Source organism: Festucalex cinctus, chromosome 3, assembly GCF_051991245.1.
Source record: "Festucalex cinctus isolate MCC-2025b chromosome 3, RoL_Fcin_1.0, whole genome shotgun sequence".
Taxonomy (NCBI): Eukaryota; Metazoa; Chordata; class Actinopteri; order Syngnathiformes; family Syngnathidae; genus Festucalex; species Festucalex cinctus.
In genome coordinates this window covers 24,459,050-24,473,800 of record NC_135413.1, presented here as the reverse complement: position 1 = coordinate 24,473,800, position 14,751 = coordinate 24,459,050, and the positions used below count along the sequence as shown (strand labels likewise).

At 42.0% G+C, this 14,751-nt stretch overlaps 2 protein-coding genes across 4 annotated transcripts in view; both read left to right on the top strand.

Annotated features, from left to right (window-relative positions):
- Positions 1–8,621, top strand: part of LOC144016170 (uncharacterized) — a 43,851-nt gene extending 35,230 nt beyond the window's left edge. For all 3 annotated transcript variants that reach the window (XM_077516949.1, XM_077516950.1, XM_077516952.1), the window contains 2 exons: positions 7,148–7,388; positions 7,746–8,621. In XM_077516949.1, the coding sequence (XP_077373075.1) occupies positions 7,148–7,388; positions 7,746–7,875 (371 nt within the window). In that variant the 3' untranslated portion in view covers positions 7,876–8,621. The remainder of the gene's footprint in view (positions 1–7,147; positions 7,389–7,745) is intronic.
- A 4,954-nt stretch (positions 8,622–13,575) lies between these two features.
- The window catches only part of rasgrf1 (Ras protein specific guanine nucleotide releasing factor 1), a 44,493-nt gene continuing 43,317 nt past the window's right edge, over positions 13,576–14,751 (top strand). The window contains exon 1 of the mRNA XM_077516942.1: positions 13,576–14,176. Within this exon, the coding sequence (XP_077373068.1) occupies positions 13,901–14,176 (276 nt within the window). The 5' untranslated portion in view covers positions 13,576–13,900. The remainder of the gene's footprint in view (positions 14,177–14,751) is intronic.

Sequence of the window (14,751 nt, the reverse complement as noted above, 5' to 3'; positions counted from 1 at the left end):
TGGGGTTGAAACGCCTTAGATGGGATCTGCCGCCCTTCTTGAGTTAGGGCTAGGTATTCAATATTGTGGTGGGCAAAGTTAAAAGGATTTAAATTCTTCCGCCCCACAAAAGCGCTGTGATTGACGAGTGCTAAAACCACATACTTTGGCGTATGTCCCAAAAAGAGATTGTCTTGATGGCAGATCCTCGATAACTGGGGTATAGAGTAAGTCTTTACGTTGATCCTCGATAGGGGGTACAGCGCGTTGTCTTTGTGGAGAGCCGCTGCGTGACCCAAAGAAACGGCCGGTGCGACCGCTACTTTTTTTACAAAAAGGGTGGCTCCTATTATCTTCAGAGAGCAATCAGCGTCGGGGGGACTCATTAAACAAAAATCATCGCTGGCTCTTGTTAGCTTTAGCCTTAGATCCACGTTATTTAAGAGGTATCTCTCACAAAAGAAAATATCCGAGTGAATGGGGCCTAGGAGTTGAAATTCCCTGGACCCCTCAATCAATTGGGCTCTGTGAACCAGCCCTTCATTAACATCGTTGCCCGTGAGCGATGTTGAATCCATCCGCCCTCGTGTATCTTTGAAGAACATGGCTGTGCTAAATTGGCTTTTGAGAGAATCCTCTGAAAAGTTTAACAATGTTTCAATCATAGCTCTGTAAGGGTGAGTAGCGCTTGATTGTGAGATGAGTCTACCCCTAATGTAACATCTACTTGGGTAAAGATTGTGTTTAACGGATAGTTAATGATGCCTACGTGGTCGGTGGGGCCCAGATGAGAGCCGTCTCTGTGTGTTACTCGCAAACGCAGGTAAAGCATTGTGTCCGAGAGATCCATATATTTAGAACCGTCCCCCGGTATGAAGAATTCAATGGGTCCTTGCTCCGTCAAAGCTGATAAGGGTGAAATTTCGACGTATTGGCTTTGTTCTATCGAAAGTTGGGTCATTGGGGGTGAGAACAAATCTAATTCCGACAGAGTGCATTCTTGCGACTTGTGATGTAAAAGAGCCATTTTCGTCAGATTGTTTAAGAGAAAATGTCGGCGTTGCTTCTTCGGCGCTTCCTTCTTGAGACTGATTTCCTTTTGACTGCACGCCTACGCTTTTTATGAGTAACCAGTCTCTGACCTATCGGTCTCCTCGAAGGTCTTCGAGCCAAAACCATTAACCCGGATCCATCTTGATTCTTTTCTCTTCTCTGTATTCTTTCCATCGCACGTCCTGCTACATCCATGGCAATATTTTTAGCCGCCGACTGCAGGTGAGGTTTCGCTACTGTAAAACCTTTTTTGACTAAAGGTACGACAAAACGGAAAAGTTTAGAAAAAATGGAGCCCAAACCTCGCCCATATTGCACAGGGGCCCCGTGAAAACCCGGAAGCGACCCTCCTGCTTGGGTTTCGTAATAATTAACAAAGCGATACAGGTCAGGGTGTGTCTCCATCACGACCATTGTTTTTTACCTCGGTTTAAAATGCAGGGTAATAATTATCTTTCCGTATTTAAAATTAACCGGCTGATTCTGATCCGTCTTAATCTGTATTCCTACTTCTTCAATATGTCTCCTACTAATAGGCAGGTAGTAAGCAGGGTTGAAAGTTTTAAAAATAAACTCCCCGTATCTCCCTTCGATCGGAACAGTCCTCAATAACGGAGCATAGGCATCCCCTACCGTCTGGTGTTGCACCACATCTGTATAAACGTATAACTGGTATTGACCCGCCTTTATATCGGCTGGGTACGGGGCAGGTAACCAATTAGGTTTTATAGTAAACCATTGTCCTTCCTTCATACCAAGTATGTAAGCCAACGGTGCATTAAAGCGGATCTTATAACATCCGGTTGACGACATCCAAAGAAATTTCCGCATATTAATATCGTAATGGAGTAAAATTTGGTTGCCTATTTTATTTTTTATAATATACAGAACCGCTTCTCGTAGCTTGTCAAGATCTTCATATTCCCCGGATGTAATATCTAAGGTGTGGGTTACAAATTCGTTGTTATCAGACCCCCTAGCTGTCTCGGAGTTCTTTGCATCCTTAGCTTTGGAAAGCGTCATATCTTTTATATAGAAAGTAGTCTGGTTTTCGGGTACGTTTATCCAACTACGAGGGTATGAAATCTCAGTCAGGGCCACCTCCCAACTTCCTTCGAGATCAATGTGTTGGGCCAAATTCACTCTGAACTGTGAGATTGTGTTGTCCGTATACACATCCATACTAGCGTTAGAAGGTAGAGTAACGTAGAATCCTCCATCGTGTAAGGGATCCATGCCGGCTTCTGATACAAGTTGTATTTGAAACTCTTTTTTTAAACGTCTACAATCTGAGAAGCGGGGACCCAGCTATCGAATTTCGAGGGCCATCCCTTCCAACGAACGAGGAATTGTCTCTGCCCCCTCACCGTGCGCCTTTTAAGGATTTTCTCAATATGGAATGTGTGGTCTTTTGATACGCTCACCTTCTGTAATTCACCTTCGTAAAACGATCCTTCTATGACATCCCCGTCATAATCTTTCAGTTTGTAGACGGGTGGAAAACGAGGAAGACATTCAGATATGGTAAACAATTCGTCCGTAAAGCTCTGCTCGTATTTTTTATCAAACACTCCTCTTAATTTAGATATCCTCACCACATCTCCTGTTTTAAAACGCATTTTTAATTTCCCACTTTGCTCTATCGGCATATTACCGTATAGATTCTGGAAAACCTGTTGAGTATTTCCGTCAGTAACTTGATTGGGCTTCATTTTTATACTTTTATGGTAGCTTTCGTTATAACTACTTACTAAATCTTGTACGACGTCGATATACCTGCGTGTGTTTCTGGCCGTAAAATATCTCCACATTCTAGTTTTTAAAGTTCTATTAAACCTTTCAACAACCTGGGCTTTCAGATCACTGGCAGTAGCAAAATGAACAATGTTGTGTTTTTTCATCAGGTTCTGAAAATGTCTGTTAAAAAATTCTTTACCCGCGTCGGTCTGTATTTTTCGAGGCGTCCCACTCTCAGACAAAACAGATTCAAAAGCTTTAACTACCTGCGGAGCCGTCTTATCCTTCAAAATGCGTACGTAGGCTTTTTTTGAAAAAACATCGATGACGGTCAGTAAATATTTAAATCCATCGTTGACGCCAGCCAGGGCCTGCATATCGCAGAGGTCTGCCTGAAATTGATTCAGCGCCCTTGGGACAAAAACCCTGTTTCGTGGGAAATTGATTCTAGCGGGTTTGTGTAAGGTGTAGGCATCTTGCTCGATTAAGAAACCCCTGACTCGATCACGATTTACTTTTTTACCCATAACATCCTGTACACCTAAGTGTAAACGCTCTACACCACCAAAACTGGCCGGGTGTGAGGCATCGTAGTAAAGCTTCTCCATACACTTCCTCTCAGCCATCATCATCAGAAAATGAATTTAAATGATATATGCAACGATTATTTATTGATAAATTCACACAGACATGACTTCTTTTGGGTTTTTTTGGTTTATTACATGATTTCCATAGTATAATCATACACAATAGTAAAAATGATTACATGCATAATGCTAAAAGGCAATACTAAGAATTAATATACTCAAGGACTCGGGATAAGACATAGGGACTAACTTTTAATTCAACGACGGTTTGAAATTCTTTTAATTCAACAGGTAAGTCTAAAGGGTAGTTATTTTCTAGACAGTATTTTGCAGAATCAACAAACAGAGTCAAAATTGTTACCAGGTGACCTACACCCACGTCATCACACCATGCATCCAGAACGGCTTTAATTGTATTGGCCAAACCCATATGACTCTCGTTCACAACACGTCTGACAAAACAATCCCAAGATACATGAAATAGCGAATGAGACAATGATCTGACTTTTTGCATAATCAACAACATTTTGTCAATTCGTCCGTCTCGGTCAGAAGTATGTAGAATGGTTCTCTCCAGAATGTCCGCCCAATTACACAAACCGTAATATCGAAACAACAATTTTCTGAAGATATTCCCCATCGTGTGTCTCTATTTAGAATTGTAGTACTTGTCCAGCAGAGTCTTGAGGTCGTTCGACAGCGATCTGGGGCCTTCAAGGGCGTCCAGTTGCTCGAGCTTGTCGAGTATCTTCTTCTCTTGCTCGAGATCTAGCAGGACAATCTCGGCCGCTGTCTTGACCTTCTTAATGTCGGTAGTCAGATGAAGCAAGTTCAACATGTAATGAATGCTGGGGAGGAATTTAGGCGTGCACAACAATGCTATCACACGATGATAATGTTTCCTAAAATACTCATCATCGTCTATTTCTAGACACTGGTGCTGCCTCTGGCTGGGATGGTTGATTAAACAGCCATTACATTCATCTCTACTGTATTTAACTATAACTTGATTGAGGAGATGTCCTATAGTCTGTTTTATACAGTTGTACTTATCCCGACACAGCCAACTGCCCGGGGGCCCGTTCCAGACAAGGTCCCAGTCCTTGTCAAGGTTTGTAGGTGAAGGCAAAGCTGTTGGCGGGCACCCCTCCACAACGTCCCCGTCAGAGGTTAGTTGCTGCTGAGGCTGCTGCTGCTGAGACTCCTGAGGCTGCTGAGGAGGTAGGTGTTCGTGCCGGGTATTGAGTTCCTCAGGAGTCATCAGCAGTTGTGAATACTCCAGCGAGGCAATATACTCATCGGTCAGCTGCACTTCTTGAGAGTTCTCCGGCGGAGGGGTGTTCTCGTCGGCAGTCGCGGGGTACTGAGAACAGTCCAACTGCTCTCGCTCAAGGTGGGTCGCGGCTGCCTCAACGTCCTTTCCCTCCTCAAAGTCAGAGCTCTCTGTCTGCGTACCTTTTGAGACTTTAAGCCGCGATCCTTCCACCAGAGGCACCACACTCCGGGCACCCAGAGGCGTCCACGATGTTGCCAGGCGTCTGGAACTCTGTCTGGTAGGAGGCATCGTTGTCGTCGTTGGCTTTTTCAGGCAAAGTGTAGTCCGGCTGGAGACTCCTGCTCTTATATTACATAGGGGCGGTTATATGGGAGGGATTTGTTGTAAAGAGGCGTATTTTCCCATTGTCTAAGTGGTAGGGGGGCTGTCCTTGAGGGGGGTTGGCTTATGACGTCAGAGTAGGCGGTTCATAGGGGCGTTGACTACTCAAACGTCAACGCCTTCCTTACACCCACAATGTTTCGCCAATGCCGGCTGTCCAAAAAGAGGGTGGAGATTTTTTCAGAGTGCGCATCCATCCTCTCATTCCATTCAGCCAACGGTAGGGTCAAAACCCTCAAAAAAACACCACATTCAGTGTTAAATGCTTCCAAAGTAAAAAACAGTTCATTCTGATTTGTGCGATCACCAGTCTCTATCAGGTTGTTAGAATAAATTTTCACCTTAAAAAACCAACGACCTGTAGGCGTTGTCCTCGAGACCCATGTAAATGTTAAAACATTCCATGGTTCAGACGACTTCATACATTCTTTCAACACTCGAGGTACCAGTTGATTTAATATACCCCAGTCATTAGAGTTTAGAGTCCCATAGCCACTAGGTGATGTATTTTCAACACCGTCCATGCTAAAATACAGACACAGCTCACCCATCTCGTAAAGGAAGCGGTATCCCCATGAGGCAGATGGATCCAAAGACCATATTTCCTCCAAAGACTCTGCGGGGGGTTTCTGAATACGTCGCAAAAACATCTGCTTCTTACGCGGCGCATCCAAAATCGAGTCGGTCCCAGTGCGTCCCATCTGCACTGAAACATTTGTCTCGCTGATTACATTGATTTTCCCCGCCATCCTCGCTGTAGCTCTATCGGACTGTTGAAGCGCTTGTTATATCCTTTTTACCCATACTAAACCACTCCCTCCGATCACGTCATTCAATCTCATTATTATTCATTATTCACTCAATCTAGGGGGGCGTGCACCGGATCCGGAAGTTAACCAAACAATTAGCATTTGAACCCGGGTCAGCCATGATATCTGCAAAAACAGGTAGGAACACCACCTACACATCATCCATCTTCATTAAGGGGTCATTAATCTTCATTAAATGACATCAGGAAGTCATTAAGGGTCATTCATCTTCATTATATAACACCTGGAAGTCATTAAAGGTCATTCATCTTCATTAAACGACATCCGGAAGTTATTAAAGGTCATTCATCTTCATTATACGACATCCGGAAGTCATTAAAGGTCATTCATCCTCATTAAACGACATCCGGAAGTCATTAAAGGTCATTACCCCTCATTAAATGACATCTGGAAGTCATTAAAGGGTCATTAATCTTCATTAAATGACATCAGGAAGTCATTAAGGGTCATTCATCTTCATTAAATGACATCAGGAAGTCATTAAGGGTCATTCATCTTCATTAAATGACATCAGGAAGTCATTAGGGGTCATTAATCTTCATTAAATGACATCAGGAAGTCATTAAGGGTCATTAACCCTCATTAAATGACATCAGGAAGTCATTAAGGGTCATTAACCCTCATTAAATGACATCAGGAAGTCATTAAAGGTCATTAACCCTCATTATATGACATCTGGAAGTCATTAAAGGGTCATTAATCTTCATTAGGGAGGGGTCATGACCCACACATGACCCCCCTAATCTAATTAAGAATGTCATCCATCAAATTTTGACAGAAGCGGCCTTGTAATATTCTCTCTTACAAGGTAAAGGAAAGAGGCCATAATACGGCAACTCACTGAAATGATCTGTAAAGTCACCAGTGTCTGGCATTTTACTTTCAAGGTTAGGCTGACCCAAAACTCACAAGTTGACAAGTTGACAGAGCTCAGCAGAGGACAGCTGGTAATGTTTAATCACAGGAGGAGTTTTCCCTGTGAGGCATGCAGATTTTGCTTTCACTTTGTGACAGTCACAGCCGGCCTCCTCCACCTGGAAACACGCAACCCTGAACCTTGGGCCAAAGGCACAACTTTTTCACCCTCTAATGAACTATAAACTAATTAATAGGAGGGAGGTGAAGCTATTTGATGAAGCGAAATGTCTGTAACAGAGACGCAGTATGATGAGATGTGAATTGTACAGTAATATCTATTTTTCTATTGAACATCACTCCACATTATTGTGTAAAATGGTGGCTTTTTTCTGTTGTTCCACACTCATCCTCATCCATGCACATATTCTATTGTTTCCTTTTTGTAGGCGCCTCGCAGAAAAAGGCCGCTGAGTGTTACATTCAATTACAAACCTGCTGCGGCTGCACGCGCTCCAACCTGGCGAGATGGCAAGAACACAAATCACAATGGCTTGGGCTGCAGCCAAGAGAACTGGGATCATGCCACGGCCCGGCTGGGTCCGGCTCGACCCGGGCCCGGCAGCTCTCCGAGACGGCCGCATCGCAGACACTCCTCCACGCGTCTTTCACGCTCATCGGCGCACTCAGGTCAGCAGAAAGGGAATGTAACGGCCATTGTTGGCCCCGGCGCTCTATTATTCATGTCCTGCTCCCAGAATAGCGTACTCAAACAGGATACACTGTTTCATCTGGCATGAAGGAAAAAAAACAAACATGTGGAGCGAATAGCTGCATATTTTCGGACCACAAAGATGGCTTTTGTTACCAACAAATAAAGTGCTTTGACACTTTTATGAGAAGATTGATGTTGTTTTCTAAATGTCCCACATGGCAGTTTGAATATGCTCTGTGAGTTTTTGATGTACGCCTCGTTAAAAAGGTGTCAATTCTCTCTTGTTAGCGAATGCTCACCCATTCAATCGTGAACTCTCCCATGTGCACCAGGCCAGACATCCTGGCTGCATGTGACCAAGACTCGGTGGCCTCTGGGGATGCTGGAACATCTCGGCACTGTTACACAACCGTGGAACAACACGTGGCCGCATTTGTCTACAATAATACTGCAGAGATGTGAGTATTGTGGCTACTGTTTACAGTTTGGGTCACCGTATGCTTTGGAACAGTCTCCAGCAGAGAGAAAAGTTGTATCAACCACATACATGGGTATTTGGTTTATGATGGTGGTCCTGATGGCGGGTCAACATAACCCAAATTCGTAATATTCCTACTACAATACTGCTGGGTGCAGTTTTTTAACTGCCACAATATGTTACGTTCTGCGGTTGGATCCCAAACACGCAGACACAAATAAGATTTAAACTCTTTATTCGCATAACATCGAGAGGCGTAGAACAAACTTGACTAGACGAGAAACAACAAGAGTGCATCAAAAATCACGAGACGCCAAGCCCCCTTGGGCTGTGGAAATGCACAGGGGAACAGAGGTAATAATGCGACAAAACACACACTTCTCAGTTAGCTTATATAGACAGTGAATCGATCTGATTGGTTGTGGCTAGACATGTGGGTAACAGAACTGACATGGAATTATCTGATTGGCTGTTGGCTAGATCAAGAGATTAAAGGTTCTTGACATCACATAGCTCCTGACATCACATAGCATATTACCAGTTGAAACTAGATGCTGTTACATCAGTTCAAAACAGACACTTGACCACACGGTCATGACCCAACTATAACCCTTGCATGACGCTAGTCATGACACAATATATCGTCGTCGTCATGTCACGATATTAAAAGCAGAACATCTTAAAGATAACTTGACTTAACTTGTTAAAAACAAAGTCAGGTTGATTTCCATTTGGGCAGTACTAGCACCCTCTGGTGGTTATTTTTTTTTTATTATTATTATTTTTTTTTAGTGTAGTTTGATTTTCATAAGGCATGTTTTGGCCCTTCTATATTTAAAGTCCACGCTAGTAGTCAGATGAAGGGGCACGTAATATGCGATTTTTGTTAATATGACTTCACTTGAATATTTATTTATTTATTTATTTATTTTTTATTTATTTATTTTTTATGGATTTATTTATTCATTTATGTGTTCATTTATTTATTTCATTTATCCTACATATACAGTGGTGGGCAATTGGCATACATTACTTTCAACTATAACAACTGTGACATTTGTATGTAGACCAATCAGCAGACAACTCCACGTTGCAAAAGCAAACTGTGGTGCAACTCAACAAATAAAGATACCGAGTTAAACTGTGGCACCCTTATACTGTATGATTATGTAACCAAACTGAACCAAACCATAAGTGATAAAAAGTGTCTCGTCATGCTAAAAAAACTGCACTGCTTGGTAAAAACTGAGCATTTTGGATCGGATCGGCGATGCGCGGCAATACAGTAACAATGCTGTCAGAACATCATGTCTGGTGTGTCCAGCCCCGCCCCCGGCCCCCCACTCCTTGTAAGATGTGATTGATAGGCGGGCTAACCAGCCCCGACAGCGGCGAACGAGGCCGAGTTGCGAGCGAGCAGCGGTGGGAGCATGTCAGCCTGCCACATTGGCGAGGACACAAACAGACCCCTGTTCTTGTTTACCCCAAACTGGTTTGTACTGTAACTCAGCCCAACAGCTCCTGCCAAGGCCAGTGTACCACAAGTGTGATTATTCTGACCACAAGACAACAAGAAACGCTCTCTGCTGCAGTTGCTCTCATTAGTTCAGAATTAATATCCATGAATTTGGTGTCAGCCGCACACTGGAGGAGGACTTGACGGTGCCCCCAAGTGCACCTCTGCTTGGTTCAAGTGCCGCTTCATCTCAACTCTGACACACTGAACGCTTTTCATCGGCGCCTGTGTCGCAACAAGAGTGTGACGGAAGAATATCCCAGCGTGCGACTGACAGATGTCAGAAAAAGCCACCGGACAGCTTTCAGACATACAGTACAGTGACCCCCCCCCCCGTTTGTCTGAGGAACATGTTCTTGACCCGCCTACAATGGTTGAATGAATGCACTCACAGTAATATTTCAAGCCCAATTTAAGATTTATATAATGCTTTTACATGACAAATTCCCAATTTACTTTTTTTTAGATTTTAACACAAACTTACCAAATAAACCTTATACGATATATATTCATTATTCTAATAAAGCCTATTTATTTGAAATGCAGAATCCTCAGGCTGAGTATTAATAAAGTATACTTAGTCTAAATTAATAATGAGAATATTTGAATTAAAATACATAAAGTCCATCCATCCATTTTCTTTACCGCTTATTCCTCACAAGGGTCGCGGGGAATACATAAAGTATATTGTTTAAATTGCATAATAATCAGGTTATCTATACACGATACACTTATATCCATTTTTTTCTCTTATTATTATTATTATTATTAGTTTAATTTTTTTATGTTTTTAGGATGAAACTGAATGCAGACCACAGAAATGTAAAAATAAAAAAAAAGTAATTAAACTTTATTAATACTAAAGAGGTACATAAACTAGAGGATTACGCATTTCAAATAAATAGCCTTTATTAGGCTAAACATGTATCATAATGAATATGTATTATATAGGTTTTATTTGGGAGGTTTGTGTTAATATTATCTTAAAAAAAAAAAACTAAATGGGAATTTGTTGTTAAAAAAAATTACATAAATCTTAAGTTAGGCTTGAAAAATTTCTATGGGTGTGTTGGAACACATTTAAAACACATTTTTCAGACACACTATGTAATTAATATTGCCATATTGTCACCATGTATAAGTTATGTTAATTATTAATACAATTCATATTTATTTATTTATTTATTTATTTATCTATCTATTTATTTATTTATTTGATTACTTATTTATTTGTTTGTTTCCAAGGCTGTCAAAAGGGGGTGGGTTCTGCTTTGGGGTAGCACTCCCCTTTTCAAAACATCTAAATTATGAAACAAAATATATTCATTAATTCATTTGTTGATGTTAGAACATTGCGGTCACTTCAAAGCATATTTTTTTATCTTTCCAGGCTGGTTTCCATGAGTCGGTGCGTTTTTGTATTCTTTTTTTTTTCCTGATCACATCGTACATTGCATGGCAACTGGCTTATCTCATAACTGCCCCATTGGCCACTGAAAAAAATGGCAAATGCCAACTTGAATGAAGCATCGTTTGATTTCCTTCAACTCTGCTTTTTGTCCCAACTCTACTGCATTGCAGAGCCACTCCGACCCACCCAAACTGCCCCCCCCCCCCCCCAATCCCCACCACATGCACTCCCTTTATTCGATTCCTCTGAAGTACAACTAATCCAGATTGTTAAACACGACATCATGCTTTAAAAGGATTTAAGAAGTCTGTTTACATTTGCTCTTCCAGTAGGGCTGTGACCGCCACAACTTATTTTGTTTCCACACGGCAACAAGCATGAGGGAGCTCCTCACGCATTAAAAAAAAAAAAAAAAAAAGTGTGTTCCTTAAAAAAAAAAAAAAGAAAGAAAGAAAAAAAAAGAAAAAGAGTAATTAGTAAATGTCATTTGAGAGGGGTATGGCGAATTAGAAGTGTGCTGGATCATGTAATTAGGACCGCAGCCTTCTCATGGGCGACTGTGGGAAGGACAACACGGCAGGCAGGACCCTCTGTGACAGCAGCAGAAAACACCAGATGACACACACACACGCATACGCGCACACACAGTGACAGAAAGACCCGCTGGCTTATATACACACGCGCGCGCATGCAGGGACAGATCACACAGTGTCGAACAAGACTGACAGTGATGCTTGACTGTTATGGCGTGGATTATTATTATTTTTTTCTTCAGTCGTTTCACATATCTGACCACATATCTTGAACGTCCCATTTGAAAGACAGCATGTGGATTTGAAGAGATGAACATACAATACTTTCGGAATGAAAAATGTTGTAGGTAGTAGTGTTTTTAAAATAATCACATACAGAAAGTCCACTTATCTCAATGCTAACAAACAATACAAAACGCCATTGCCATGCTAACATTAGCATCGCAAGTCAGGGTTTGAGAACCCTTTAAGAAATGGGTATTTGAAGTTATAGTTTCAAGTTTTCATAATATGTGTGTAGTTTTCCATTTCCATCCTGTCAAAGTAAAATATTAGTTGATTTAAAAACATTTCAGGAATTAAACGTATAATTGCTAGACAGGAAGAGGTCAGCATGCTAACTGAATCATGCCACAAAGTGAAGTTATCACTGTTGTCAGTTGTGCGTTACCTGCTTATTTGTACACTAACATTGAAGGCAGCTCACTCATTTCGTTCATCGACTTGCCTAAATCGTCTTGAGGTGGATGAGTTTAAAGTTCAGGGAGCAACTAGCTAAATGAAAATAACTACTGGGCGCTGGGGGACGCGGATTTATGGTGAACTCGATTGAAGACAGAAAGGATAACAATGGAGATGCGGTAATAAATACATCTCTCTAAGAAGTCGCCCAAGGACTGATGGCAGCAGATTAAGAGTCTGCCTTTTAAACAAATTGGATGCTCAGAGAGGCAGATTGGCAGTTTTTCTTTTTGCTTGTTCACAATTTTTTTTTTAATTGTCAAACCCTGCAACTACACAGACCTAAAAAAAAAAAAAAGCATTTTCCATCCTCTATGATGTCATTTTGCAAGCACAGCACTTTTTAAAATCCTCCTTATTGGTTTGAAGTTTCATATTTTGCAAGGATGAGGGCGTGTGTCCACGACCAGTGTCTCTGCAAGTATGTGACAAATAATGGACACCTTGTAAGCCATGCATGCTGTCTCTGATTGGTTGTTTTTCCTCAGGCTTGGTGGTCTCTTTGAACAACTATATAAAAAGTGTTTTTGTTTTTTTTAATGCAATGAAAACTCACCAACTAAAAATTCTGTGTTGTTTTCCTAACCCACTCACTGGGTTGTTGTGGATTTTGAGCAGATTGGGTTACTTTTACTCAAAGTTGGATTGAAGATTGAATTTGGATAGGCTGAAGAGCTGAAGGTGGTTGCCATGTTTGAGTTGTGTCATAAAGTTGAAGTAGATTTCGTGTCCCGCCACGTTCCACTTCTGATACGATACTGATTTTGCAGCCATGAGCACTGTCAGATACTGATATCGGGTTATCTATTTCAACCCATTTGGGTTACTTTGAACCCAACAGTGAGTTTAATTGTGATACAACTGGATAAAGATTTTAATCATTTCATACATTTCGAGACATATTTTCCGCAATCTTTCTAGCCTACTTTCAAATTGCGTGTTCAGAATGTGAATTATTGTTTGTCTATATGTGCCCTGTGAATGACTGGTGACCTGTCCAGGGGGATGCTCCCAAATGAAGATCTTCATGTATGAATTGTAGTTCCATTTGGCCTGTTGCTCTCCTCCCCATATATCTTTGAAATCAATATCTGACTGATATAGTCAATATTTCCAGATTGATATCCTCAGATAGTCAACATTAGTCGGCAGTTTATCTTCTTTCATCCGCAATCTGCCATCAACCGCAGCCAGATTTACACATTGGACATCTCTGTGTTAGGACCTCAAAGGAAGTACTGTTGCTTTACAGGCTTGACTCTTCTTTAAAAACATATTTAACAGCTTCCTTGGCTGGTTTAATTGCTGTCGAGCTAAATTGCAATTTGTCAGCTCTGTCAACAACACACAATGTATGGCAGAGTTCATCTTAAATTTTCTTTAAGTGGGTCTTTTTATTGAGGAGGACTTGGTGCAGCATGTTGTTGTGGATTGCTCCCTGTCCAAGGTGCTGAAATCTGCTTCCCCAAGCATGCGTCACGTGACCTGAGCCAGCTCTGCCTCGCTCAGCAGCCAGCCAGCCAGCCTGCTGCTTTCTGGAGGTCTTTTTTTTTTTCTTTCTTTCTTTTTCTTTCCATGGGAGGAGAGCGCACAACCTCCTGCCTCTCCCCCCCCTCCTCATCATCTTGCCTCACTGTCACCCGCGGACAATGTGGACCTGCGAGGGGTTCTTCTCACAATGCAGCTCTTGCTTTTTCACTTAAAAGTCTTGTCGTTCCGACTCCCCTCTTTTTCCCTCTCCGGGGCCGTTGGAGAGATGATGTAAGGACCGTGTAAGCGCGCACGCCGAAGTCTCCTCTCCAGCAAAAATGCAGAAGGGGATACGGCTGAATGACGGTCATGTCACCTACCTGGGGCTTTTGGCGAAGAAGGACGGAACGAGACGCGGCTGCTTGAGCAAGAAGAGCTCGGACAACACCAAATGGCACACCAAGTGGTTCGCGCTTTTGCAAAACATGCTTTTTTATTTCGAGAACGAGACCAGCTCTCGCCCCTCGGGATTGTACCTGTTGGAGGGATGCATATGCGACAGAGCGCCTTCGCCCAAACCTTCGCTCTCGGCCAAGGAGTGTTTGGAAAAGCAGGTGTGCGCGCAAACACACACACACACACACACGCACGCACGTGCGCTATAAAACACTTGTGCGTCTTCAAACGTGTAGTTTCCGTTTAATATCTGTTATGTATGATCTTGTCTTGTCAGATGCATGATGACCTCAATAAAGCGCGGCACAAAAAAATGAGGGGGCGGGGGGAGAGCACGCGGTTGCAGGTTGCTGTCTCGCGCGTTATGTAATCCATGCATAGCATTAATGATGAGGTAACAATATTATCACCTAATGCCAATGATTGCTGCAGTGTTCTGCTTTTTATGCGTGCGGCAAACCAGCAGTTAATGCATTTTTTTTTTTAAATAGACCTATGTGAAAAATGTTGCATAACTGTGTCGTGTAACGGTTTTGCATTTTGCATTGACTTCACTTAAAAAAAAAAAAAAAAAAAAAAAAAGTGTTTTTTTTTTGGGTGGAGAGATTCGTAAAAAAAAAAAAAAAGTTGTTGTTGCAACAGTGTCATCGTGTGGTGAAATTGTTTATTGACGGCAAAAAAAAAGAAACAGCAGGTTTCCACTGATCAGTCAGCTCTGATTTAAGCGCCTTGA